Source organism: Caloenas nicobarica, chromosome 1 (assembly GCF_036013445.1).
Source record: "Caloenas nicobarica isolate bCalNic1 chromosome 1, bCalNic1.hap1, whole genome shotgun sequence".
NCBI classification, from domain to species: Eukaryota; Metazoa; Chordata; class Aves; order Columbiformes; family Columbidae; genus Caloenas; species Caloenas nicobarica.
This window is the reverse complement of record NC_088245.1, coordinates 6,875,089-6,902,404: the sequence shown is the minus strand read 5'-3', so window position 1 is coordinate 6,902,404 and position 27,316 is coordinate 6,875,089. Positions and strand designations below refer to the sequence as shown.

The window sequence follows — 27,316 nt, the reverse complement described above, 5'->3', positions numbered from 1 at the left end:
AAAGCGCCCAACCCTAGAAACTTTTTTTTTCCATTTAATGCTCATAAAATTTTACAGACAACAGAATCCTTTCTTAAGCTTTATTTAAGAAATCGAATACTATTATAGTTCAATATATATAAGACACATCCAGTATTGTGTTCCTGATAGCAAGTGCATAGATTTTGTTAAGATATCATTTTTATATTTTAATTTTTTTTTTATTTGTTACTCAGTAGCACGTTTCATGATCACACAAAGGGATATTCCCAGTGATTTTGCTAAGAGCATGAGAGAAAAAACAGAACACAGCAAAGTAGTGAAACTACAACAGAGATGAGGAACGAAAACAAATCAGGCAAACTATCAGTACAGTCGATTCCTGATAAGTGAATAACCTGATTGCTTGGTCACAATGCTTTATTCACTTATCAGGAATGATTCACACTACATTTTGTTAAACTGTTTTCCTTAGCCTAATACCTAAGAGTCACACTGGGCAAAGGCACACACACTCTGGCAGGCTATTCTTTAATCAGCGAGTCTTGTGACAGTTTGGTAATTTCCCATGGCGATACACATATAGCTAACAAAGAGACATTTTGCTAACACTGCAAGGTGCCTTACATAATTGAAATTAAAAGCATGCATTTAAGCAGGACAAACTGTTCAGCTGCATTGCTTTAAGGAACTCATTTTTCCCATTGTTGAAATTAAAAAAAAAAAAAAAAAAAGACAAACCTGTATTATCTTTCAGCCCTGAGAGAAGAAAAAGAAACTCAACTGCAGTATAAGTCTTTTTTTTTTCCAGTTGTATTTTTGGAAGAAAAGACCCTTCACAAAGCTCTAGTTTCTTTTCTAAGACCGAGTTTTGAGAAAAGAAAAAAAGAAAAACAAAAAGAAAAATTCCACAGTGACCTAAAAGCCCCAGAGACCAATTCTGATTCATCATTCATGCAAGGCAAGACTTACTCAACTGAATCCACTGGTGGCAAAATTATCCAAATCAGGATCATAAACTCTAGAGGCGTCAAAGACCCAGGATATAGTCTGACGGTTGGTTTCTACTTTCCTGCGTGGGCTGTCCACTACAGGGCCTCTGTGGTTTTAGATTAAACTTAAGAGTTGCTTGGACCTCTGACAACAGACCCTGCAAGACGACATTGGAGCTTGTTTGGGACTCCAGACTCATCACTTATTTGCCTTTCATGGAAACATAAAAGTGAAAAAAAGAAAAAAAAAAATAATTTAAAAAAAAAAAAGAAAATTGAGTAACAACAACTAGGCCAACTCATGAGCCACCAGAAAATTTCAAAACTCTTCCAAACGCAGGAGCCAACGTCACTGCTGACATCACACGGAAACACCCAGAGCGCCATGACCTCACCAGCTGTTACGTGAGGTGTGTGTGTTCGTGAGCGTGAGCCCAAGCCAGAGTGCCAGAAAGACCAGGGCAGAGGAGACAAGAGGGAAGAGCGTCGTTTGGGTCTCATAAGAGCACTTTTAAGTGGTCTTCGATTCCTGAGCATCACGGAAAGTGGGACAAAGGAAAGGGATGGGGGCGTATGGCTTGAATTCCAGAGAGCACTCGCCAGTGCTGCTCTCTCCTCCTTGGGTTTAGTTTGGTTTGGTTTGATTTGGTTGGTTTTGGTTTATTTTTTTTATTTTTCCCCCTCTCTCCAAATTGTAAGCTTTGTATCTGTGATCGGAGGAGACAAGAGAGACGTTTTGTAAACCAGAACAACATAGATTTTTCTTTTGCAGCTTTTATTTCATTGTGGTAGACACCGGTTGGGGGAGAGCAGAAAAGCTAAAAGTCAGCTGTAAAAAATAATGAGAAAAAAAGTGCTATGGTATTTCTTTTGTCCCTTTTGAGATTTGTGTAATACTATTAGCCAATGCTGAGAATGATCTGCTTTGTAAGCCCACAGCAAAAATATCACCCATTTTAACAATAGGGGGATTTTTTTTTCCATCTTCTTTTTTTTTTTTTTTTTTTAATTCCGCTGGCTTTAATAGAAAGTCTTCCTGTGCTTACTTGGATTTTATTTTATTTTTGTAATTATTACATGTATAACTGCACATAACAAGCTCGATCACCTGGTAGGCTTCTGCAGGCTCTCACAGCCCTAGTTAAGGAGTGATTAGTTTCTAAGGAGAGTTTGACTAACACCATATGCCATCAGATTACTGTGCAGTTTGGAAGAAATCCCAAGGCTGTATCCTCCTTTTCTTGAATGTTTCATGTGCTTCTGCAAAGTAGTGGCAGAGTATTTTTTTTTAACAACTAGGAAGAATTGATCTCCATAATCTGCATTTCCCAGACTGACTGAAATGTCACAGTAAAAAAAAAAAATAAATAAAAATCTTTTCACGTGGCTTCTGTGTGTTTGTGTGCAGAAGCTTTTGCAGTTAGAAGGCTCACAAAAGCTACCTTCAATATGACTTTGCAGGAAACCCATTTAACATGCTTCCTGCTCAGATAGATAATCCAAGTGATAAGGCATGACTAGGGGGAGGAAGAGAGAAAAAAAATAAAGTCAAAGAAACCATAAAATGTCTAAAATGTACAAATCCTCTTTTGCCCCCCAATCAGGTATTCACTTAGGTGGAATCGACTGTATCTTTTGTACACAACCAACAAATAGAGAAAAAAAAAAAAAAAACAGGCACGTGAAACAGTGAGGTGTGTAGATGTATTACCAACACAGAATGACCACCAACAATACAACACACAAAGTAGAGAGACAAGTATTAGGAAAATGGTTTAATATTGGAGACAGAAGCAAAAAACTGCATCACACAATAACATACGTTACAAAAATAAGTCTGACTGTTTCAACTACACGGTTATGTTCACAATGAGGACAGAAGAATCAGAAAAAACTCTGATCTAAACAGCAAAAAAGCAAACCCCTAACGTTTTAACTAATACATTTATCCACGCAAAGTGACCGAGTACTCCTAATTCTAATTACCTTATTGTGTAACTGCACGATACAGAATAAAAAGTGAAACTTACCGCTTTTGTTAAGACAAAATTCTAAACACTAGATATAAGCAAAGGGAAAAAAAGAAATCAAGCCAAAGTTTTGAATTCTCTAAACAAAACCAACTCTCTTTCTACCGTCCAGAAATCAAACTTGAAAATCAGTCATGATCGAGGGGGCCCACGAGAGTAAGCCACAAAAATTTCCATTTGTTTTTTAATCTCCAGTATAAAAAGTTCCACTGGTACAAAATGCATAAGTACAATCAAGTTGTAGAAATAGGAAAGCCTGCTTTTTTTTTCTTTTTTTCTTTTTTTTTTTTTTTTGGCTCAAATTCCATCAAACAACAAAATCCAAATGCATCAATAAAACAGAAACAATACTCAAATGGTCTTACAGTTTCCACTAGATTGCATTAACTTTGGCTTTTCTCAGACAATACTTAAAAACTAGTTTGTAATTCTAAACAAAATGATAGTATTATTAATCTACAAACAACAATTCTCACAGCACGAAAAAAACACAAGTACATAGGTTCTTTTTTTTTTTTTTTTTTTTTTGTATGACATTATCCAAAAAGGTAATGAAACTACAGGATATTTTTTCCTTTTGTTAATTAGCACTTAAGATAATAAAAACAGAAACAGTAAAATGATTCCAGAGTAGCACAAGCCAAGGAACTGTAACCCCTATGGTGAAAGAAAGATGAACTTGTTACTCCTTTGAGGACTGCCATTTCATTGCAATTAGCTAATTTGTTTGAAAAAACAACTAGTCTAGTCTTCTGATTAGAATTTTGTAAAGCAATTTCCCTTGTTTTTCTTCCTCTCTTATTAGGCCCTTGCACCCTTGCAGCTTTTTCCTTTCAATATTTTGAAAGAGAACTGGTAGACAATTTGTCTCCAAGGAGGTGTATGTTTGGGTTTTCAGTTTTGGATTTGATTTGATTATTTTATTTTTTTCAAGATGGACACTTTTCTCAGGAATGACCCATCTCAGTTGCCTGCAAGTACAGAAACATTCCTCCTCTCCCACTGCAAAGCCAATGTCCCGTGGAACGTAATTTGGGGCAGCCTGATGCCAAGTCGCGCTGCCCGAGGACCAAAGGCATCACCGCTCTAACCGGACTGGTAAACCCGCAGGAACACACTAGGGCATCTAAAAAAGCTTTGGAAATTTATACGGTGTGTACAATGAGAAAAATTAGTGAAACAGTCTAAGCAATCCAAATGATGATCTCATATTATATATATATGTACATATATATAATATAACGTACATGAGATGATACTTTGAATACGCAAAATTGCTGCAAGTAGTACAAAATAGCCCTCAAAGGGTGTAGGAAGGCCCCAGCAGTAGTAAAAACATGTGAGAAAAGTATAGATCATTTATTTATAAGTGCATGTGCTATAAGAAGGAAACTTTTTTGCATCACTAGAGGCTAGTCCTTTCCATCCCAGGGCTCTACATAAAGAAGCATTTAAGTTGGGGATGAGAGACAAGAGTGTACCAGCTGATGTTGTTCATATAGGGTTTCATTTTTGATTTTTAGGTGGCTTCAAATATAATTGGATAGAAATAGGAAGTGGAAGAAATATGGCACTTTATCATCGGTAGCAGGTACTGCTGCTCACACGCATTGGGTTGGCAATGAATTCTCTATATCGGTAGCAAAAAACCAAATCGGGTTGTTGGTCACTACTTGTGCGGTGGAAATGCGATCTAATCAGACTTACAAGGCAGTGAAAAGGGCTACCAGCATCTCTTTTCTGGTTCCTTACACAGAGCTTCCTCCAGCAAACACCCACATCAGTCACAAATGTGTTCCCATGGACTACTTGTACGAGTAAAGTTACTCCTCCCTATACGAGTGTCTGCAGGAGTAAGCCAAGATATTGCCGTCACAAATAATGGCAGATAACACCAAACATTACAGTGTATGTAAACTTTATCCATAAAAAGTAGTTTAACTGCAGTGCACACTGAATTTTCACCCAGGAAGATCTAGTGCATCTGATTTAAGCAAAAGTTCATTTATTTAAATTACAAAAATAGGATTTTTTTTTTTTTTCTCCTCAAGGATTTCAAATGGTGGATTTACCACTCCTGTCGGGGAGCGGCTCGCATAATAGATAATTAAAGAATTGTTTTCTTTTTCTTTTCTTTTATTAATACTGAATAGCATATTCCAGCAGCATATTAAAAGCTCTTTAAGAAAAGACAAAATCCCCAAAATCTAAAAAGGAAAACCACAATTACTGTTTTAAATAATTTTAGTAATAGACACAGAAGAAATTTAGACAGCAGTAAAATATTTTTGTCCTTCAGATCTGCCCTGTGCATTGTTCTGATTTCAACCATGTATTAAATAAACCACAAAAAACTAAGTATATATATATTTATAGATATAGATATATATATAAAAATAAACAGCAAAATGGTGAATGTATAAAAGGTATTAACACTCAAGACAGCTCTGGGTGGAAAGGGTTAAAAGTTCAAAACTTTCTCACCTTAGAGGTTTCCATACAATATGAAGAAAATACATAGTGAGGTTTGCTTTCACAGCATTGATGTGTGCAGAGTGGTTAAAAAAGTGAAACATGGGCACTTATACAATGTTTTACAAAAAACATCAAAGAGAAATAACAAACAATAACAATTTCAGGCAACAAGACCACAGGATAGCAAGTTAACAAACTTTTTAACCTCTTTTTTCTTTAAATATTAGGGATTTATACAAAACACATAATAAAATACCCATGTTATCAAATTACTTCACACAAGAAACACACTGAAGCTCTAGGAAGAAAGTACCTTTGGAATTTGGCACTATAGTTTCACTGATTTTTTTTTTCTTTAAAAGAAAAACCGATCACATTTTGCTGAACACAAACACATCTAAATTGTTCACAATAAAAAAATGACATCAATGCGTCACAAGCCAACACGAACTTATTCTGGAATATTTTTTCATTTTTCACATGAAATTCATTTTTTTTTAAGCAAACAACTTTTTTTTGTGTTTTTTTTTGAATCTTGTTTTTGTTCTTGTTGTTCAAGTAAACCAATTTTAAACTTGTCTTTTATAAACATAGAACACTTAAGACCATAAGACTCATGATGAAACCACAACTTAATTCACAGAAGCACCAACGTAACACATTTTACAGTAACCTTTCTTCTGTACATTGAAACAGTATAAAATATAGGTAATTTCATGTGCATTAAACCATGGATTGTCTAACTGTGAGTCAGTTCAGCAAAAGGTGACACAAGTAGGTAGCATTTGCCCTAAAACAGGGTAAATATTTTCTTATACTAATCTACAAAAAGTGGTTCTATATATATACTTTAATGAGAAAGTGAGCCACCTAAAATGGCCTTATCAAAAAACTTTACACTGCCTGAAAAATGTAAAAACTATTACAGACCTCTAGAGACTTAAAATCAGACAGTTTTATTTCTCAAACTGTTTTGGAAGTAGTCTGTTAGAAACCAACATTCTGTGCCTCTGGACACATATTGCTATTGTCACCAGTGACCAGGCAGAATGCCAATCCCTGTATAATACTTTCAAGTCTGGTTTTTTTTTTATTTTTATTTTTATTTTTTTTTTTACGAAATGAAAAAATAAAATCAAAATCAAAACCAAAAACCCAAACAAACAAACAAAAAAACAACAAAGGAAAAAAAAAAAAAACCAAGGAAAAAAAAGGAAAGAAAGAAAAAACATTTTGCCACAGGTTGTTTTTAAATCCTATCATTAATTTATCTAATAATAAATTTCAGTCTTGCATGAATGCAGCAATGTTTTTTCACATTGACTTCCCAGAATTCATAGCTAGATGAGGTCACATGCAAATTTCAAAGGTCAAACTAGATCAAAGGTCAGTAGGAGAACCAAATATGATGTGAGGTCAGAAAGACATCAGAAACAATGACGGGACGATGAAACTTTTTTTTTTTTTTTGAGACGCCACAGGGACATGCTAGGCAAACGATGGGCTAACGGGCATGGAGATGTCTAGGGAAAAAACAAGGAAGAGGAAAAAAAGTTACATAGAATCTATGCAGCACAAACAAAATCACTTTTATGGGTGCAGGAGAAAACTAATGCAAATCTTTTATCAGTAGAGTCTATGAGCTGTTCACATAATTTGCATTAACTTACAATACTTGTCAACAAGAGCACAATGGAACCCCAAAAGAATCCATCTGAAAGGAATCAGAGAGAATGGATTCCTCTTTGGGGAGAAAAGAGAGGAAAGAACCAGTTTCTACAAATGTAACAGAAAAGTATGGGGAGGGAGGGAGGGGAAAAAAAAGGTCAGACAACTGAACTTTAAACTAGGTAATGGAAACTACGAATAAAATAACCAGACAAATACAAACAAGAGGATAAAAGCATGAACTGTAAAGGGTGTAGGGTTCAACAGTGAAAAAGCGCCCATTCTTGGCACAATTACTCTAGAGACTACTTCAAAGGATCTAGCTAGCATAGAGAGCTGCTCTTTAGGTACCCAATAAGTTAACAATAGGCAATAAATAACTTCCATTATTTCTGAGGCAGTAAAAATTTTGTATAAAAATAGAAATGCTTTTTACAAATAAAATTTACAGGCCTGTGGCTTTCTTTTTTTTATTATTATTATTAAATTTATCTCTCAAGAAACATCAAGTATTGTCACTCATTTTATTTTTTTTTATTTTAAACCCTGTAGCTTTAGAAACAGATCTCTAAATCTTTTTTACATTAATCCTCTCCAAAAAAACAAGAACTTAAAAAAAAAGTGAAATATAAAGACGACCAGTGTAAAATCAGACTAATATATAACAATACGTTGATTCAAACAACAACAAAAAAATCAAATCTTCTCAAAAAACAAGTTGATGTAGCGGAAAGACTTGTTTCAATTTTTGTTGCAAAATAAGTGCTTCAACTGGCATGAGGCCATTTTGTTTAACCTATAAACTGCTGGTGCCACCCTGGTAAAATACGATCCATCCATAGAAAACAACTTTTATTGTGTGCTAATGGCACCAGGGTTCACAGAGTTAAATTGCACATTTTTTTTTGTGTGTGTGTGTGTGTATGTGTTGCTTTGAATTTCAAGACGTTTATTTCTTTTTTCGTAAAAAAGGAGATAAATTATGCTGCAAAACAAAATACAGTAACACAACTCAGTAATTACTTGGCAAGGAAATGGGAGCCAAGTGCAATAAGGACGAGTGGGGAAATGGAAGTGGTAACTGTAAAAATAACTGTCTCTTGGTGAAGGTTGGCTATATGTTCTCTCTCAACCCCCCTGCAGAGGACAGGTTTGCTCATGGGACTTACCCTAAGAAAGCTAAAATAAGAGCAGTAAGCATCTGGGGTTAAGATCAGTAAGGTTTGCTGTCATTTTTGGAGCGTTTCAGCTGAACCTTCAAGCGTTTCATGCCAATCTGAAAGCCGTTCATAGCCTGGATAGCAGCTTGTGCAGAGACTGGATTGTCATAGCTAACAAAACCTATGAGACACAGAACGGAGGCGGGAGAGAAAGCGAACTGTAGGTTAGAACAAATGTCAGAAGGCATTTTGTTTGGATTTTATTATTACTATTTATTTGAAACATTTACTTTCAATTAGTTCTTCGATCACAATTCACATCCCATTTCCTCACCCTTTTTCTTCGCCTTCCCCTTTACCTTCATAATATTCCTTTACTACCTGGGATGCAGTTGCTCAGTTTTGGTGCAGCGCAGTTTCCAATCTGTTATTTATCTACCTACCTTAGAGACTGAAGGTATTCATTAGAGGGAAACTTTTCAGTGTAACATCTAAATACCTCCCAGTCTATCAGGAAGTATTATTAGGCCAGTCTGCAGATGTGCAGCTGAAACAGAAAGTCTGGTTATGAAAACAAACCCCAAACTTAGATGCCTATACCCATGTGCACACCTGAAGATGAGTTCATGTGCACTGGTCCGGTGTGCTTTGAAACACTCACCTCCTCGGGCTTAGCCCAGGACAGTTACAATATTAATATTTTGTATTTTTACAGCTCCTTCAAGTTCAAGCTCTCAAGGTACATTAAATGTTAATTAATTCAGCCTCTTGGTCCCCAAAGGGGTATGCAAGCATCAAAATTAAGCAGCATTGTAAAGACAACGGCAGTGCTTGATGAGAACTCCAGATCTTCTGCTCCTTGGTTGCAAGCACTAACTAGGGGGATAATACTTGCTCGGGTGATTCAGAATGTCTGGGCCTGGCTCAGCTTTCTTTTCCCCGGGAGACTAAAAATGCTCTGTTCATAATGGACTCAAATCTCCCTGATTCTGGAAGCTCAAAATTCATTTTCATATCTGGGCCTCCCACTTGTAATTGCAAAGCTTTCCTAACTGCCTCTGCCTCCTACAGCTCTGCCTAATTACTACTGTACTCAGCCTACTATTATGCATCTGCTTTGAAATGCTCCCTCTTCTTTCCACTTGAATTTGCCTCGATATGTACCCCTTCCCTCTGTTAAAGCATAGATCCCACACACTTTGTTTTTCAGTCCTAACACACAGGCTTCTGGATGCCTCTCTTCTACCAGCTTTCTTCATTTGTGCTTAGCGCCTGTGTATTTTTCCGATGCATAACCTCTTTTTACCACCATTTTAACCTGTTCTTTCATGGCTCTTGCTTACCTTGCACTGCTGCCCTTTTCCATCTTCAGCGTCAGAATGATACCCCTTCCCCATTGTAAAGAAAAAACCCTCTTATTAAGTCATCTGGTCCTTGTCCAGCTGCTCCCCTCCATAGACCATCCCCATGGTTTCACTTTAAATCATAAGACTCTTCTCTGATGATCCAGGCTCCCTTCTGTTCCTTCTGTGCAAAAACACCTCTCACTTAAATCTCTCCAGACCTTCTCCTGGCCAGAGACAATATGCTCTGTTCATGTTGTCCTGCGATTGATTATTTGTTACCTCCTTAAGGGATAATAAATATTCCTCCATACCTTCCTTGGTTTTAGTAACTCTTGTCGCTTCCTCACTTTTTCCACTAGATCATTTTCCTGTAATATTACAGACATATCCCGAGTAGCTTCATCACTCTCTTACTTTCCCCTATTTTTTTGTAGGAGATCTTATCTGTTTACATGATTCCAGTCACTGTCTTAGCACTGCACTCCTGTCTTCTCCCGTCTGCTCACAGATCTCAGCCTTGATCTCTAGGATCACCTCAGGGATAGAAAAGAGGTCTATGATGAGTTGGAAGGCAGCTGTAGCACCTTCCAGGCAGGTGCTCCACAACTGAGATGTAGCTACTCTTACCAACCTTGACAATTCAGCATTTGCCTCTACAGCTTTCCTGTCCTTTACTTTGTTCTCTTAAGTGCATTCGGAACTGTCTTCTGCTATGAACTTCTCATCACCTTAGTTCCTTTTCTTCTTAGCTAGTTTTAGCCACCTGAAAGTTAGGCAACTCACCTAAACTAGTCACCTAGATGGCATCCGTGAATGGTGAATGAAAACAAGCAAGTGCACCCAGAGGTGGCTTTTCCACCCACCATTCATGTCTCCAGTTTAGATACTTCCACTGATGACAAAAGAACAATTAGATCAGGTTATGATTATTTTGCAGGGGGGTGAGACAAGTCACCTCATTCTATGTCTCTTTATTAGCTTCCTTGACTCAGCCGCAAATTCAAACACACAACTTCACTGCTGTATCGGTGGCATCAGCCTTTATCATCCAGTTGTTATTCTATTCACAATTTGTCTCTTTACATAGAATACTATATCTACATTAGCCTGCTACACTTTCATCTTCTCCCTTATCAAGAACCTTCATTTATAAAGCTTCCAGAGGAATCTGGCAGGCTCTCCCTTTATTTATCCTTTTCTGATTGCACCCATTTCTCATTTTTTGTCTGAATTTTCAAAGACCCTGTCATGACAATTCTGATTTTTGTTTTAAAACTCTAGGTATCTCTGTAATCAAGATAAATATTTTTAATCATTCGAGTAGCTGTTTTGCTATGAGGCAGACTGCATTTATGCACCGATATCATTGGGTCCCCCCTCCCCTGCCTTACTTTTACATCTCTCATTTCTGTTATTCTAAGATTTATGAAAGGTGAGAGATAAGCTTGAAGGGTGAAGGAAGAGTCTCCTGAATCAACTAGAGCTCATGAGAGTTCATGGAAGGGCACCTCCAGGCATAAACAGGCTGTCCTGTCATCCTTATCACCATTTAATCTTTTGAGCATTCTTTCCACGTGGACAAAAAAGCAAATAATGCCCAAGTCCATTTTCTGCAAAGAAAAGCAATTTTTCATTTTGAGAAGCAGTGTCACATAAAAGTTCATCACTGTATATTACTACCCTGTGACTCACTAAGAACGTGCCTTCCCTTCCCAGTTCTTCTTGGACAACCTGCCTTGGACAACATTTTCACCTTTCTGGTGTTTCACCTGTCCTCATCTGTAATTTAACTTCCTCCTCCTTTGGGCAGGAGACTGGAAACTCCAGAGTAGAAAGCACCAAGCACGTGCAAAACATCATTACCATCATTATTATTATTGTTATGGAAAAAACCTCCAAACAAACCAGCCAACCAACAAAAACCCAAACTGTACCAAGAGCAATAACCATTAACAACACAGGAAAGAAATGGGTTCTTCAAATGCGCTGTTATCCTAGTTTTTGGGTAGGAGGACAAAGAAAAAAATAAAGCTTCTTAAAACATAAATATGGGACCAAAACAACAAATAGCAGATTCTTGCTAATAAAGCTGAGGAGGTACATACAGAGTACACTAGTATGTTAAACTAGCAGGATTAATTCTGGCTGTGCCTATAATTAGCAGCATCACACAGGTGGTCACCTGCTGAATCAGAAAACCTCAAGTTCCTCTGCCACTGCAGTACTTTTTGTTTTTAAAGCAGAGCTCTCTCACACTGGCAGAATGTCTGGGGAGGAAGAATGAGAAATTGAAATATTAGTGAAAGCTGACTAACGCCAAAAGGACCGAGGACTCCTCCATCTGTTGGGTGTTGACTCCTCCATTTCCCTCAAATAAGGTAACCTCAGTGCATCACCCTGTGTTAGGTAATTGTGTCCTACGAATCCAGACAAATGTGTAAGTAGGTAATCAAAGAGTAAAAGGAAATCCACGAAAAGCAAGTGTGGGAAGCGAGCCGATGAATTGAGCTGCCTGCCCAAACTAATTTACATTCTTTCAGCAGTCACCACGATGGCTGTATTTCGATTAACGTAGCTTGATTTGACATTTCATCAAGATTCCTGGAGACCTCAACAACAATTTTGTCACCCCAATGTACTAACTGAACTACCTCCAGATCTAGAGAGTCCATTTCAATTCCACTTTTCAAATTTGCTACAGCCTCCCGGACTGTTTTATCCCATTGCAAAAACATGCTGGAGTGTATTAGTCCACACATGAACAAGTTTGTAAAGCTTAAAGAGGTGAATGCTTCAAAAATGAACTGAAAGACTAAGGAAAAATGAAGAAAGAATGTCACACCCTTTCTCTGAACTGAATTAACTTTCCAAGTGTACTAAGGGCTTATTTTTGGGTGAAAAACACTCAGATTGTGGCAAGGCTTGAATTCCAGTGCATTAGGTTTTTCTGAGTAACTTGATGTATCCATCTCATGTTTGGATACTATCTGTTTAGATAAGCTCAAACCCTTTCGAGATGGGTTAAAGCCCAATAGCTGTGGGGCCCTTGAATGGTCCTGGTGGACACAAATGCCTAGACAAACACGTTTTAACAAAACCTAGATTTAAAAAAAAAGTAACGCTATGCAAGCTAAGAAACACGTGTCGTGGTTAATGGGGATACGTCAAATGGGGACACTTCAGAATTAAGAGATGGGGCTGGGCAAAGGGCAACACTGTCAGTACAAAGGGGTTTTGGAAACTAGAGAGTTGTCTGGACTGGTTACTCTTGTCATACAAACAGCTGCGTTTATTTAATCTGGGAAAGAATTGTCACTTCATGGAAGCTCAAATATTTTAGGTCGAACCTTATAAAACTTATCTTTAAGAGATTCCTTCCTCCTCCTAGACCCTCCCCATGTCTTGCATAGGACCACGATTATTAGACCAATGTTCTGATAGATTGCCACTCGCTGACATTGTGTATTCCACTCCATCAAAGCACTGAGCTGGTGCATCTCTGCTGTTCAAAAGACATCAGCCCACTTAATCAACCCTAGGACTTGTTTTATGCCAACACATCATCATCTCCTCTGTTGTGATCTCATTTTCTGGCAGCGCAAAGTGTTCTCTGGGAAACCTGACACTGATCTTGTGAGGCTCCCTTCATCCCTGCCCTAAGGTAAGGGGAGATGCCACCTTCCGTAACACATTGGAGCCCACCCACAAAAGCTGGAGCTGCATATCCATACATCAAATGTCTGCAAAGCGTTCTGAAATACATGTACACACCATTCAACCACTAATTGCAAAATCTTGTACTTAATTCAGAAGAAAGAAATTCCTGTAATGTAGAAGTAATGGGTTAAACATAGAGCATTTTTAAGTGGCTCAGCTATACAATAGAGAGTAATTAGGTACCCATAATAAGGCAGTTTAATAGTATAGTAAATGACATTCCCCCACATAGGGTGTAATTAGTTTCATGTACTTGACACATTCATGTGAGATGTCAGACTGGAAGATTATGATTGTTTTTTCATATCCAATTCTTAGTTAGAACTAGTTCGTCTGTGCATCTTCCTGCTCATTTGAGGATTAACAGTCCATTATTTTTGGAATGAGATTCCAGTATGACATTTCTCACATTGCTGTTAATTTTCTTTCCTGGCCCCTTTTCAGTACAGTGCATGTGGTTTTTACTATTCGATTGATTAAATTTGACGTACCAAAGCACTTGCTCAGATTGGTCTGTTTGTCAATGAAGACTTTAGCAGAGATAACATTTCCAAAAGGCATGAACATCTGCAGAATGTCCTGGTCTCCAAACTCCTGGGGGAGGTGGTAAATAAAGAGGTTTGCCCCTTCTGGACCTTTAGGAAAATAATAATAATTAAAAAAAAAAGTATGAAAACAGCTATTACAAGTGCTTTATTTCATCTGTTTTTCCATAATACTTACTGAAGGTGGTCGTCAGAAAGCATTTCGCTTTCCAACTTTGAAGGAACAAAAGCAAATGGATCATCAAAGGGACAGAGCTGAAATGCAGCTCTTTAGAGCATCCTATCTTGAAAAGTGTTTACCTGATAACTTTACTACAGAAGTTAAACTGCAGCGCCTCTTTCTTCAATTTATATGAGTGTCTTTCAGTATAATGAGGGTTAGGAAAACAGGTACACAATGTATTACTCTCTCACAATACCCCAAAAACTGCACAAGGAGTCCTCTGCTGCCTCAAACACCTGTATGGGTTTGTCAGTTTAATTCTAGTTGCGGGAACTTATGGAAATGCAATGAGCTGAGCTCAGATTTGAGTATCACAGATTTAAACTCAAAGGGCAGGAAATTGATGGAGATGGGAACGAAAAGGATAAGAGAAAGCAAACCTTGTGACTTGGAAATCACTGAAGTCAGGGAGAGAAAGATACTCAGAACTGAATTTGTACTAGCTCATTTCAAAATGACAGCCACCCCCTTCTCTATTTTTTTTCTTTTTTTGAAATACAAATTCCACATAAGAAGCTCTGTCTCCTGGAATAAACTTTGTATAAAGTCAGTCTTTTAAAAAAGTTCAAAATGAAGTAGTTGGGTTGAAACAAAAGTGGCTTTAGACAAAGCTGAGTTTGCAAAGAAAGGTGCGAACTCAAAGGTTCTCTGAATATTTTTCTTACAGCCAAAATTTAAGATACACATTATCAGTGCTGTTGGTTTAAACACTCCTCCTAGCACTAGTAGGTTATTTTTCTCCTCAACGCAAGTTCTTTTTTACAATAACATACTGGAAATGAGCAATGGATGCCAGGAAGAACATGACCTACGACAGAGCCAGACGTGCCCTTCCCATGCAGACACCAGTAGCATTAGGGGTACAAAAAAGGAACAAACATTCCTAATAAAAACACATCTGGAATAACCTATTTAAGTATTCCCTTGCTTAGTGGAATCTAAGTGTGCCTCAGAGGTTTTCTCTAGAAGAAAAGTGCTCATCAGATTTACGGAGTATGTTCCACACAGTCATGAAGCCTCACCTCTCATATTGAAGAACCAGGCTGGCTGCTCGCTCTCAGCCTGAAGGAAAATGTTGCAATATTTGCCCCAAAGGAGAGGATAATTGATTAGAAAAAAAAATGTTTTTAAAAAGAAGAACACTTTTGCAGGGTAAAAAAAAAAAAAAGGGAAAAAGACTGGCCACCTGGAACATATTCCTTCGTACTCCAAGTAAATTATCCTTTCCAGAAAATAATATTTTTAAAAATAGTAAGAAAAAACTTATTGAACAATAGTTTAGAGCATATGCATGAGCCAGTTCACTGTGCTTCAACATTTAATATTTATGTAGCTTTTTTCTCTGGTATTTGTTTATCCTCAACTGCTCCAGACTCTTCAGCATTCCATCAAAAATCATGTTAAGAGTCAAAACATAGTTGTCAGTACTCAGTGATGGAATTTACTCACTTTAACTTAACCCCTCACTAACAGAAACAAAACATACAACAAAAAAGGCTAAATTTTAAAAGGGACACTGCCAGTTCATAAAAATACATAGTAAGCTTACACTTGATATGAATGTCCATAAACAGAAAAAAATTAAAATAGTTAGAAAAAAAATCAAACTGTCCTCTGCTATGTATCTTACAATGACACCAAATAAACAATTTCTTTCTCATGTTAAATAGTCTGTTCTCACTGACCAAAGTGTGCAAGATGAAAGATGAAAGCAGAGAATACACACAAAAAAGAGGGAAAAAAATTTTTAAAAAATATTGTTTCATTTAAATAATCCAAGCTGTTAGCAGTAAATGAAGTAAAGAATTGAGAGAAAACATATTTTAACTCCAGTGTTCCTCTACAATAGCCGGCTGGGGGAATGTCCAATTTGTCTTCCTAGGAAACACATCCCATAACAGTACAAGAAACTATTTTAAAAGAGGATAAAAAAATTTCTCCTGAGGATATTCTCCTAGGTTTATTTTTAAAGCTTAGACCTGGCAAAAACAGTAGTGACAACATAGATACAATCTCAGAAAGCATGTAATATTTTCCTGTCCTTCTGGAATTAGCTGGAAATTAGGATGAGAGAAGAGAAAGCAACGAAAACAGAAGAAAGGAAAAAAAAAAAGCCTGGGAAGTGTGCAGGGGAATGGAAGAGGGGAAAAGGGTAACCTCATTTTCCTAAACATCTTGTAATTAGTATTCATTTATTCTTAGCAGTTGCTTCCTGAGGTTTATTTGCTGTTGGCGCAGGGAGAGGGGGCAATCATTCACTTAGTTACTTCCTCACAAGACCCACAATTAAACAAAGAACCACTCAAAGCAAGAACGGATTTTGTCATTAACTCAAAACCTTAAACCTAATCTGATTAACTCCATTATCACAGATAATGGAAACCAGAAGAGAGAATGGCACCCATAACGGGATGATTTTTGTTACATGTGCCTTGTTACGCGGTAGGTAGTAAATGCTTTTATAAAAGAAAGGATGGTCATGGAATCATAGAATCATGGAACGTCCTGAGTTGGAAGGGACCCACAGGGATCATCGAGTCCAACTCCTGTCCCTGCACAGGACAACCCCACAGGTCACACCGTGTGTCTGAGGGTGTTGTCCAGTCTCTTCTTGAACACTGTCAGGTTGGGGCCGTGACACCTCCCTGGGGAGCCTGTTCCAGTGTCCAGCACCCTCTGGGGGAAGAACCTTTTCCTCATGTCCAACCTGAACCTCCCCTGGCACATCTTCCTGCCATTCCCTTGGGCTCTGTCACTGGTCACCAAAGAGAAGAGCTCAGCCCTGCCCCTCCTGCTCCCTTGTGATGAAGCTGTAGCCGCCATGAGGTCTCCCCTCAGTCTCCTCTTCTCCAGGCTGAACAAACCCAGTGACTTTAGCCGCTCCTCATATGGCTTCCCCTCCAAACCCTTCAACAACTTCGTAGCCCTCTTCTGGACACTCTCCAGTATCTTTATATCCCTTTTATACTGAGTTGGACTTGATGATCCCTGTGGGTCCCTTCCAACTCGGGACATTCTATGATTCTATGCCCGAAACTGTACACAACACTCAAGAACTTCACTAGCCAGTAAAGTATAACTTAAAGGACAGATGATGAAAAAATTAATTACATTAGAGGTTAAAAAATAAAATAGTAACATTACTAAATAGCAGAAAACTGAGGAAAAAAAAAAATCAAGATTAGGCTACTCGAGGTCCTTTGTTAAGCCTCTGTGGAGAAACAAAGCCACGACACTGCTTTCTCTTGGCCGAACGCCGTCTGCTCGGTGCTTACCTTCCTTCTGGCTGCCCGCGGCGCTTTGCTGCTGCAACAAGCTCTGGCTGTACAGGGTGGGCAGCGCGGCGGCCGCGTACTGCTGGATTCCTGAGTAGGCCTGGGTGAGCGCGTCCATCGTGCCGGCCGTACCGTTCGTCAAGCCTGTTGCGCCGAGTCCTCCGTTCAGGGCCGCCATACCTGAGAGCATTTGAGCAACTTTACAAAAAACCCAACAATAGAGAAAAGAAATTGCACTTGTTCATTAGTGCTTTCCGAAAGGCGTTGGTATTATATGACACTGACAACGACGGCGGTGCATGCAGCTCGGCACTTCACCAAATGGGACTGAAAACAAAGAAACACGACTTTGGCGTCAGGATCACTTTTAGCACAAGGGTTGCACAGTCAGACGGACTCGCATGCAGCCTGCTACTGGCAAGTACCACAGCTCGGTGCTCCCGAAAGCCTCTCCGCCCGCCCTCCTTGGCACCCGTGCTGCTGCTGAGGGTATCTGAACCTGGGAGAGTGGGACACATTTGACCTGCATCCTTAAAAAGTGGTCACTCGGAAAACTGGAAAAAGTAGTCTGAGAGGAAACCAACACTTTCTGACCGGGGTCATGACTACACCGTATCAGGAGTGTTTTGCTTATACAGAATTAGCACAGAACCCTGATTAACAGCATTTTGAAGCAACCCTCCATACAATCACGGGCTTCATCCTTCAGGTCTGTGGTAGGACGATGGACTGTGATGCTCTGCACTTTCACCCGCCTCCTCCAGTTACTCCAGAAGAGATGAACAGCATCGCATCTGGAGTGACTAAAAGTCCTTCATCCAGACCAGGCATCTTTCACAAAGAAACAAATGCATTCAGTTCTAGCAATGTCTTTCTTCTCACTGGAAGCAGAGCTGTTTCTTTTTTTTTTTCTTTAAAGTGATTCTACATGCTGATAGATAACATTAATTTAACTGGGATGACTGCCAAAGAGGAAATTTCAGATTGGATTGCTAGCTGTGCAGAAAATGGCATCCCTCATCCATGCAAACAGTGTGGTCTGCAAAAGTAGTTTTACTACTCTGACTCTCTGGTGGACAAACTCCTGGGCTACAGCCTCTCTCCATTGCTTCTGTTCATCATAATGGCTCCTCAATGTGCCATGGTAAACTTGACAATGTCAACACTTATTTTTTTCAGAAATTCCAGAAAACTGCTTTTTTTCCTGTTAGAGCTACAAACTCTTCGGCAGCTGAAGGGGTGGCAGAGTTCAGGGCCCTGCTCTTTGCCCATGCCTCTGACTTGTGTCAACCAGAGCAGTAAGTTCTCATCAGGACTAAGAGTTAAGCCACATTTTCTGCACAACTAGCTATCCCGTGCTCCCCAGTTTTTAGGTGAACACCTCACAAACAACTTAAAAGGGCTTAATCAGACTCCTGAAGGTACAGTAGACCAGTCATCAGAAAAATAGGACATCCAGAACCACCAGTGACCAGTTTTTAGACATTGACTGTCTAGTGTTTAGGTTGGCAAAATGATGGGTGAAGAGGTGGCTGGTCAAGCCATATTAAGACTCAAAAGATAGGAATGTTGAAGAGAAAGAGAGGGCTTAATTTCAGAGCAATAACAAGGGGTGATATGTAAATTGGAGAAAAGTGAGGAAATTAAGCAGAGGACACTTTATAGTGAGTTAACAATGAAATCTGTTATTAATAGACTGGGAAACAATCTTCAAGGAAGTGGCATAAACCTCATCACATGAGTAATTTAGAGATAGAAAGAATACTGCAGGGAATTATCCTGCATTGACAGGGGAGGATAAAGATGCTGACCTACTAGTTTTCTTCCATCTCTTATGTAGATTTGAAAAGTGTATTCCTATGAGTCTCTGATAATCAGGACAATTGCTCAAGTGGCACCTTTTTGGCTCCACCAGAGTCTATGCCAATTAAGAGAATTGTACTGCATAAATTATACCTTTTGATATTACTATAATTTGTGTGACTAAACACTTGACAGGGATGTGATATTCTTAGCCTTTCCTTAATAAAATGTCTTGCACTTTGAAGATTTCTCTTTCCCCTCCACTTCAGAGCATCACTGTATCCTGATAGGAGGTACTTGTTGCCACTGCTTTGAACAAAAATCGCTGAGTACAAAAGGGCTAGACATTTGTTGTATAATGGTTCCGGTTACAAAACAAAAACTTGCAAAGCAAGACAGCTTGTGAAGTATCCTATATCTAAAAGACAAGAAAATGAAGATCCAAAATAGTACTGCTACTAATATCATCGTGAGCCTGACCTTAATCTGCTCTGCTGTTTTTGTACTTAGGTTTGTGTCGTTGCTTGCATGGGTGTACACACAGTACTGGTTAAACACTCGTGATAAAGCAGCTTGTATCTCTCCTTTTATTATAGTGTTGAAATAACTTGATAATAGAGGAAGCATTAGGACAACATGTTATCTTTTGTGAGTCATCAGGCTATTAGATAAACAGGCTTTGTGTTGCAATGGGCAGCATCCTCCCCCTTCTTTCACTTAGAATCAATAGACCCTTCCCACCAAAAGATTTCAGATTAGCAAACAGCCAGACAGCCGCTGCTCACCGCGTTGCTCCTGGGAAGGGCACTGCTACCGCTAGTGCACGTGTCTAGATACACTGCCCTCCTGAGCAAAACAGACCTGCAGAAAGCTCTCGGCATTTTTTTCCTATTCTTCCTTTATACATTTTTATGAAATCTGCAAGGTCCAGGTGCAATTACACATCTCTGCTATCTCTTTATTATCTCTACCAATGCACTTCAGTCTGATATTGAACTGTGGTCCCTTCCTCACTCTGTGAAATAACCTTTTGGAGTCTCTCATCTATGGCCTTCTACTTTTTCGAGTTACTCTACATAATACAGAAGTGACAATGCTTGGCAAGTCCAAAGGTCTCTCAAAGTGTTTTCCAAGCACCTTCAAATCTGTCATGAATAGTTTTATCTCCATTTTACAGATGTAAATATGGGGGCAGAAAGGCTAAGTGACTGCCCTGGGTTCACACACAAATATTGTGTCATAGCTGTCCAATATCGTGAATACATAGTATTCTTTCTTAATTCAAAATAATCTCTTCCTCCCTCTTTATTAATTTTTCCTCATTATTCATAATTCTTTTTGTTAGTTGCATTATTTAGGTGTACTTGACCAAAGGAGACATTCTAAAGTTTTGTCATTTAAGGTTTTAGAAGCTTCAAGCACAACTGAGGGAAGACTGGGTGAATCTCCATATGTATGTACAACTGTCGCCAAACCTTTGGAGACAGTTAAACTTACCATACTTCACTTTCTTTAATTTTTAAGGCCTCCAGACATCTTTCTACAATGCTTCTCTCTACAATGAGAACACTATCAGTCTCCACAGCCCAGCTTCTTTTTCATGGACCCAGCCAGGATTCAGAAAACAAATACAAGTTTACTAGTGAGCTCAGCCTGGAAGACATTCTCCTTATGGTTCTCACATACAGAGCAGGACATGGCTTCAACAGAAGAGTACCTCCTCCAACACCTCTGTGTGAATCAATGCCCAAGCCCAGTGCCACCTGCTGATTAATTTTTGGGTTAAACTCTTGACTTGTGCTTTGGGTCACTCTTGTTAATTCCCCAGTTAATTCCCCAGTGTCACTCAGTTTCAACTTCTCTGCACAACTACTTCAGGAGCCTCCATGACCAAATGATGCTTGAACGTTTATACTAAAGCGCTATGACCATGGTATAGTGTGAAACATCAGACTCATTGAACATGAAGTTTTCTGAAGGCAAACTCCTAGGCAGTTTTGAGTGTGAATGACTGGATCAGACATGGTCACAAGGAAAAGCACTGGCTTGTCATTAACATAGACAGGGGAGGTTGTTTTAATTTGAACAATGCTTTGCTATCATTAGCATCACAAGTACCCAAAATTGATAATCAGTGTCAACTTTTTGAGAAAAACCGTGCCACAACATTATGTTGTGAGGAAGCAGTTTCCCCTCTTTAGATCTCTCTCACATATGTATATACATAGACAGACATATCCACATACATTGTGTAAATGCTATAAACATACAGGTATTCTAGTCACCTACAATGTCTGTGTCCATAAAAACATCCATGAAGAAAATTTGGGACTGAAGCCAGTCTTGGTGTAAGTCCATGGAAGCAATGGTGGCTTAAAATAAGCTGAAATTTGGCACTAGGTTGTGAATATGTCATGAATACTTCAAGTGACACATGCAGATAAGTTTGCACACACATCACCTTGAAATACTTGCTGAGAAAATGTAAACTCTTTGCTTGTGACCTAGCAAGAAGTGTCAAAAAGAGTGCAATGGAAGGGCTCCCACACAAAGTCAAGAGCTCATAGGTGACTCATTCTTACTCAGTCTTACTGAAGGGGACATTATCTTGGGAGTCCTCCAGTGTGCCTTGGTCCGTAGTACTTGTGGGAGGGAAGGAGTGGGATGCCATACTCAGCTCTTGATATTGTGACCTCTTGTACACCAGGTAAAGCACAACAAGTGTTTATTGGGAAAGGGCATTTAATGATTTCTTACTTATGACAGGGTAGCTCTCTTACTAAGAGAGCTCATGAGAGGAAATAAATTAGCTTTTCATGCATGCCATTTTCAGTGGCTTGCTTTAATACTAATGTAATAACAAGAAAGGAAACAAAGATTGGCTATTTTAGGACCTAATACTTACTTCTCCTAAGTTGTTCTTGAGTCATATTTACTATAAAATACACACGTCCTTGCCAGAAGCAAGACCTGTTTTATACAAGACCCCATGCAACCACTCAACATTGCTACATGGACATCCATTAGCCCCCTTCCTTCACAACTCCCAACAATGACAACCAGAGATCACAGAACAAAAGAACTGGGTGAGCAGCCAAATAACACTGACAAAAAGGACATCATGCAGAGCATCAAAGTGAGCAAGAGATACTGAGGAGGACATCCATTCCTGGGGGTACATTATGATGGGTCATGGACTGGCAATGACCAGATTCCTTGCATTACAAAAGGAAATGCAAGGAGCAACAGCAGCTAAAAAAAAGGAGAGGGAAAATGCATCTGGACAAATCTCTTCTATTGCAGGCAAAGGTGAAGTCATCATAGTAGAAACGATAAAAAAAAAAATCCTTGTTTTTCAGGAAAATCTTGACCAAGGCTAAAAAGAAGGAAGAATGTTCTAAAAACTCTTGGCATCTACCTAGATGGAGATGCTAGGGTTTGTTTCAGATGTTACAGGATGATGTGCATGCTCTGGTATTACAGGTGACTGACTGCATCATTCTCTTATACTTGCCAATTGAAAGCCAAAGACTTGCCTTCATTTTCAAAGTATGTTGCTCTCAAGTCAATTTGATGATTCCAATAGACATTTTAAAAGGATTGCCTCCATGGTAAACATCTTTCTTACCATTGCATTTCTGAGTGAGATTTTGTACATTGGGATGATACATCTGTTGTCAGACTCCCTAAATAAAAAAGGAGCCTCTCCTATAACCAATATAACCCAAATCCCTGGTGATATTTCTTTTACCTTTCATACGCCCTGCAAGAAGGGGAATCTATGCAGGGACCCAAGGGACTTCACTTTGCAGTTAACTATGTGAAACTAAAGGACTCCAGAACTGCATATGTACCATAGATGGAACTAGATCAACTTGACCCTCTTATTTTGTATACAGATTAAAAATAATCATAATAATCACTTTACAATTGGTAGTTTTTTGTGTCATGATAATTGGGGAAGGCTGTCCACCACAGCAATAAATACTCACTGTTTACGGTACCTGCTAGTGCATTAATATTATTCAGTCCAACAGTGGCTCCAGCCAATCCTTGGAGAGTACCCAGAGAAGTCAAAGAATTCATGGCCGCACCAGCTGTGGAATTAGCAGTTGATGCAGCCACTGAAAGGAAAAAAAAAAGAGGCAAAGCAAAATCAAGGTCATATCTTGCTTATTTTAATTGATCACAAAACAGCTTACAATAATGCTGAGCTGAACAACAGGGCTACTTGAAAGAAAAAGAAAATGAGACCAGTAGACTAACCTTGATCAAGATAATAATAGTATGTTTGTTCATGGAACATGTTGATAAGCCTTGAGCTGCAAAGCTGGATCACAAAATTTAGCATAGTGCTATTATTCGCAAACAATGCAGAAACAGTAAGCATGGGATCAGTCACTTTCTCAAAAGTTTGTCAATCAACCTAGCATTCCAGGCTAATTAGCTAACCAGGCTATTGAGGTTTTGCCACATTTTAAACTCCATCATTGAAAAAAAAAAATAGAAATACTCATAGTAATTTTGTCATACAAGAGCTTTCTGTTCTGAGCCCCAAGTATTCTAAGAGAAATTTTACTTATTCTAAGTGAGACACTACGCCATTGTGGCTGTGCTCTAGGACACCTTATGAACATCATTTAAAGCCTTGAAGTTTATGAAAAGAAGAATGGCCAGCCAAGTAAAAAATGTAACTACTATCCATTTTATTGCAGGCTTTTAGCCTGGTCTTTGTACATAACTGGTCATGTATATGCACCCCATAAATGATTCTATATGCATCCCCAAAAGCTCTGCCAGAAGGGGGAAGCTGAGGTTTAGGTGGAGAAAAGGTCCTTGCTGCTGCAATGCCAAGGGGATGACGAAGGTGGATGAGATGAATCCAACTAAACTACAGGCTTACTTTCTTGTCATAGGAATGTAATAAAGCACCTTAGAAAGAGCTATCATTTAGGATAAGTTGGCTGAACTAGAAATGTGTGTCTCTCTCATAAAAAGGCCCTGAATAACCAGTGTAGACTAAACACTTGACTTAGAGGTAGATAAAGTTATGCCAGATGAATCACACTCATAAAAGCTGCAGGAACAATTAAGTTTTTAGCTTGTCTCTTGAGCCTTACTTTAGTGCATCAATCATAAAGACTTTCTTTTCCTTTAAAAAGTTGCATTATCTTCTGAAAAGTGAACATTTAGAGTTCTGCTGATGATTTACCAGAGGCACATCATGCCTGCACCATGCTTTTTAGCTCCCATTCATTACCTAGTTGTGAAACAGTTAAGGTTGCTTTTATCTCTATGCTCTTTTGAGCTGTCAAACACACCAGATTACTCAGTGAATCCTCAAGATAAGTGAAATCTCTACAGGTGGCAGGATCCAGTGAGGAAAGTAGGAGGCATCTTTTTCACTCCATGGGTAAACCTCAAAGCTTCGACCTACAAATAACCCATCTTTACAACCCTAAGACCCACCAAAACCAAGCCTTCACACTCATGGGGCTTCAAAGTACAGAAGACTCTCCTGGTGTGGGTGAGGAGAGATTTCCAGACTCTGTGAGGCGTTCCTTATCCTCACTTCCCTAGCACCTGCAATGTTAATTTGAATAATTTTACATGTTGCAGATAGAAGCAGCTTTGATTATTCAGTATCTCTCCATAAAGCAATAAGAAGTCAATAATGTCTTTGGTTAAAAAAAAAAAAGTAATCAAAAAAGCCAAGTAAAAACCCACTTTTGTCAGATAATGCGAGCACCAACAGAGAAGAAAGGAAAAAATCAAAATAAATGAATGTCAGTGAATTCCCCGTGACCAACACTGCTCTGTGTTTCTGTTCATGTTCATTAGCAGATCATTTAAAAGAGGTATATAAACCTCAAATCTGAAGGATCTAATTGGTTTTCACTGGGCTCAATTCCATTCATTTACGTTTCAGAGGGTTATTACTCTTTTCTCTTGAGGAGACACACATATTTGAGAAGTGAGAGAAATGGGGGCTAGGAAACTGCCTGAAAAATTACATTAAAGCTCTTGGGGACAAATAACTCCTGCAAATGAGAGCCATACGCTTATGGATTGTCAACACATCTGTTGGAGAAGGCAGAAAAACCTGATTAAATCTTTCCCTCTTGCACAGCCCACAGAGCGCATGGTGGTAGCTCTTATCACTGTCTCACTGCTCAAACACATGCTCCAGGGATGGCCAGTATCTGAGGTCAACACCTCTTTTCTTCTTCTATTCATAGGAAGTTTCTCTGTTTCACCAAACAAACACAGAGCAGGCGCCTCAATGATTCTCCCATTTGAAGCTGCAATGCAGATTATCTAGTTTGCCTAAATAGACACTTGGCATGTAATCAATGTAGAATACTAGTTGGAGCACTGAAGCACCTCAGAAATCAGTGTTCTGTTGTTGTGGCTATTTCTTCTGCTTAGCAGTGATCTGTCTCACAGGTCCACTGGGACAATGCCTTTTCTTCTTTGGCTTATTATTTCTTTGAGGAGAAAGAAGCCGAACAAATTGTGTGGTTTCCATTATCCTGTTGAACATGGGGTGAAGAGAAATGAAGGGAGCTCCTTTCGTTAGGGCACTTGTAAAGGACAGATCCAGCACCTTGCTGGGTGAGGCTTTCTGAGAGACTCCACACTAGCTATTTCCTTCTCTTTGACTAAGACCTGAATGTATGAAATGATGATTAAGACAGTGATGAGCTAAAATACTATCATAAAGGGGCCATAAAAGGTCCAAGATACTAAGAGAGGTGAAAATTTCTCACAAAACGCTGGATAAAACCAGCAGATGAAGCAAAGTCCCTTGTCCCTAAAAAACTTAAAGGGAGATGAAACCAGTTAAAAGCTCCTATAAGACACGTATTGAGGCTTAGGCCAGCTGAAAGATTTTACCTCATGTGGTCCCAGAATACTTTTAAATCCACCTAAAGACAAGGACTATGCTTCTCCTGCCCTTTGCCCTTTTCTAGTTTCTTTCAACTAAGAAATTGTAACATATATCGAACCAGGGGGAAAAAAGAAAAATCACGTCTTGTGGTAACGGTAGATGACTGCACTACTTTGGGCGAATCTGTATAACTCTCTTGTGTCAGCAAAGCTCTTGGGCTCCACAACTGCTCAGAGTAATGGCAAAAGAAGTGTAATTCACTGTCGGAATAGTGTTATTCTATATTTATGGGTTTTAGCTGTCCGGCTGACAAAAATAGATTGGATACCTACTGAATTTATAAATTGGTTTTTACCAGGTTCCCCTGCCACTAAACAAATTAAAAGAGAACATTTCACAACTCTCTCCATCCTCTACACCACAGCATTGCTGCTCTGAATCAAATCACTTCATAGTGCTGCTTAATAAGCAGTAGTCATCTGTCTCCATGTACTTAGACAGCTTGATGTACGGAGCCATAGCGCCACTAGGAATTGCCCTCTTTGTGCGCCAGCACTTGATGCAACAGTGAGGAAAAGCAAAACACAAAAATGTGCAAACGACTTGGGTTTCTGGCGTCACACGCTATGGCACACCCTGTATCCATAATATTTGGGGTATTATTTTTCTCCTTATAGTGGGAATTTTGTCTTTGACTTCTTAAGACCTGTATATGTCAAGGACTCAATATGTTCCTGGGACAGCATTGAGTCAGCTGATACTGAAGCTAGGGGGAGAGATTCAGCAGACTGGAGCTGCAGCCTGATGAATATTGGTTGAATATACAATAATTGGTGACGAACTGAGCTACTTTTTATCAGCTGCACTGATCATTCCCTCATAATGTTAAACCCTGAATAAACATCAGAACATGATAGATAAGATTTTGTCTATTCAAAGGAACTTTTTCTTCTCTAACATCAGTCATTGGAATAAGCTGACAGCTTTCTTAAAGAGGCTGTTGCTCAACCAAAGACTATTGGCAGGAGTTACGGGGTTGAATCCCTTGGCTGTTTTTGCAAGAGTTCAGACAAGATGTTCATTGTATTCCCCACTGACCTTAAAAATCTATTAATACGTGAAAATAATATCACAGCATTGGATAAAGAGGTCAGTTTAGACTTGTAAGAGTAAAGAGTTGTCCTGTAACCTGTAGAACAATCTGCTCTGTC

General features: G+C 38.9%; 1 protein-coding gene across 10 annotated transcripts in view; it reads right to left on the bottom strand.

Moving 5' to 3' along the window:
• Window positions 1-6,717: 6,717 nt before the first annotated feature.
• CELF2 (CUGBP Elav-like family member 2) overlaps window positions 6,718-27,316 on the bottom strand; it is a 374,192-nt gene continuing 353,593 nt past the window's right edge. For 7 of the 10 annotated variants that reach the window (XM_065626864.1, XM_065626873.1, XM_065626866.1 and 4 more), the window contains 5 exons: window positions 23,206-23,337; window positions 17,411-17,590; window positions 13,859-14,002; window positions 8,314-8,485; window positions 6,718-6,999 (listed from right to left, as the gene is read on the bottom strand). In XM_065626864.1, coding sequence (XP_065482936.1) covers window positions 8,358-8,485; window positions 13,859-14,002; window positions 17,411-17,590; window positions 23,206-23,337 — 584 coding nt within the window. In that variant the 3' untranslated portion in view covers window positions 6,718-6,999; window positions 8,314-8,357. Of the gene's footprint in view, window positions 7,000-8,313; window positions 8,486-11,848; window positions 11,918-13,858; window positions 14,003-17,410; window positions 17,591-23,205; window positions 23,338-27,316 lie in introns of those variants that run through there. The other 3 variants (XM_065626865.1, XM_065626867.1, XM_065626872.1) reach the window with 2 other exon arrangements.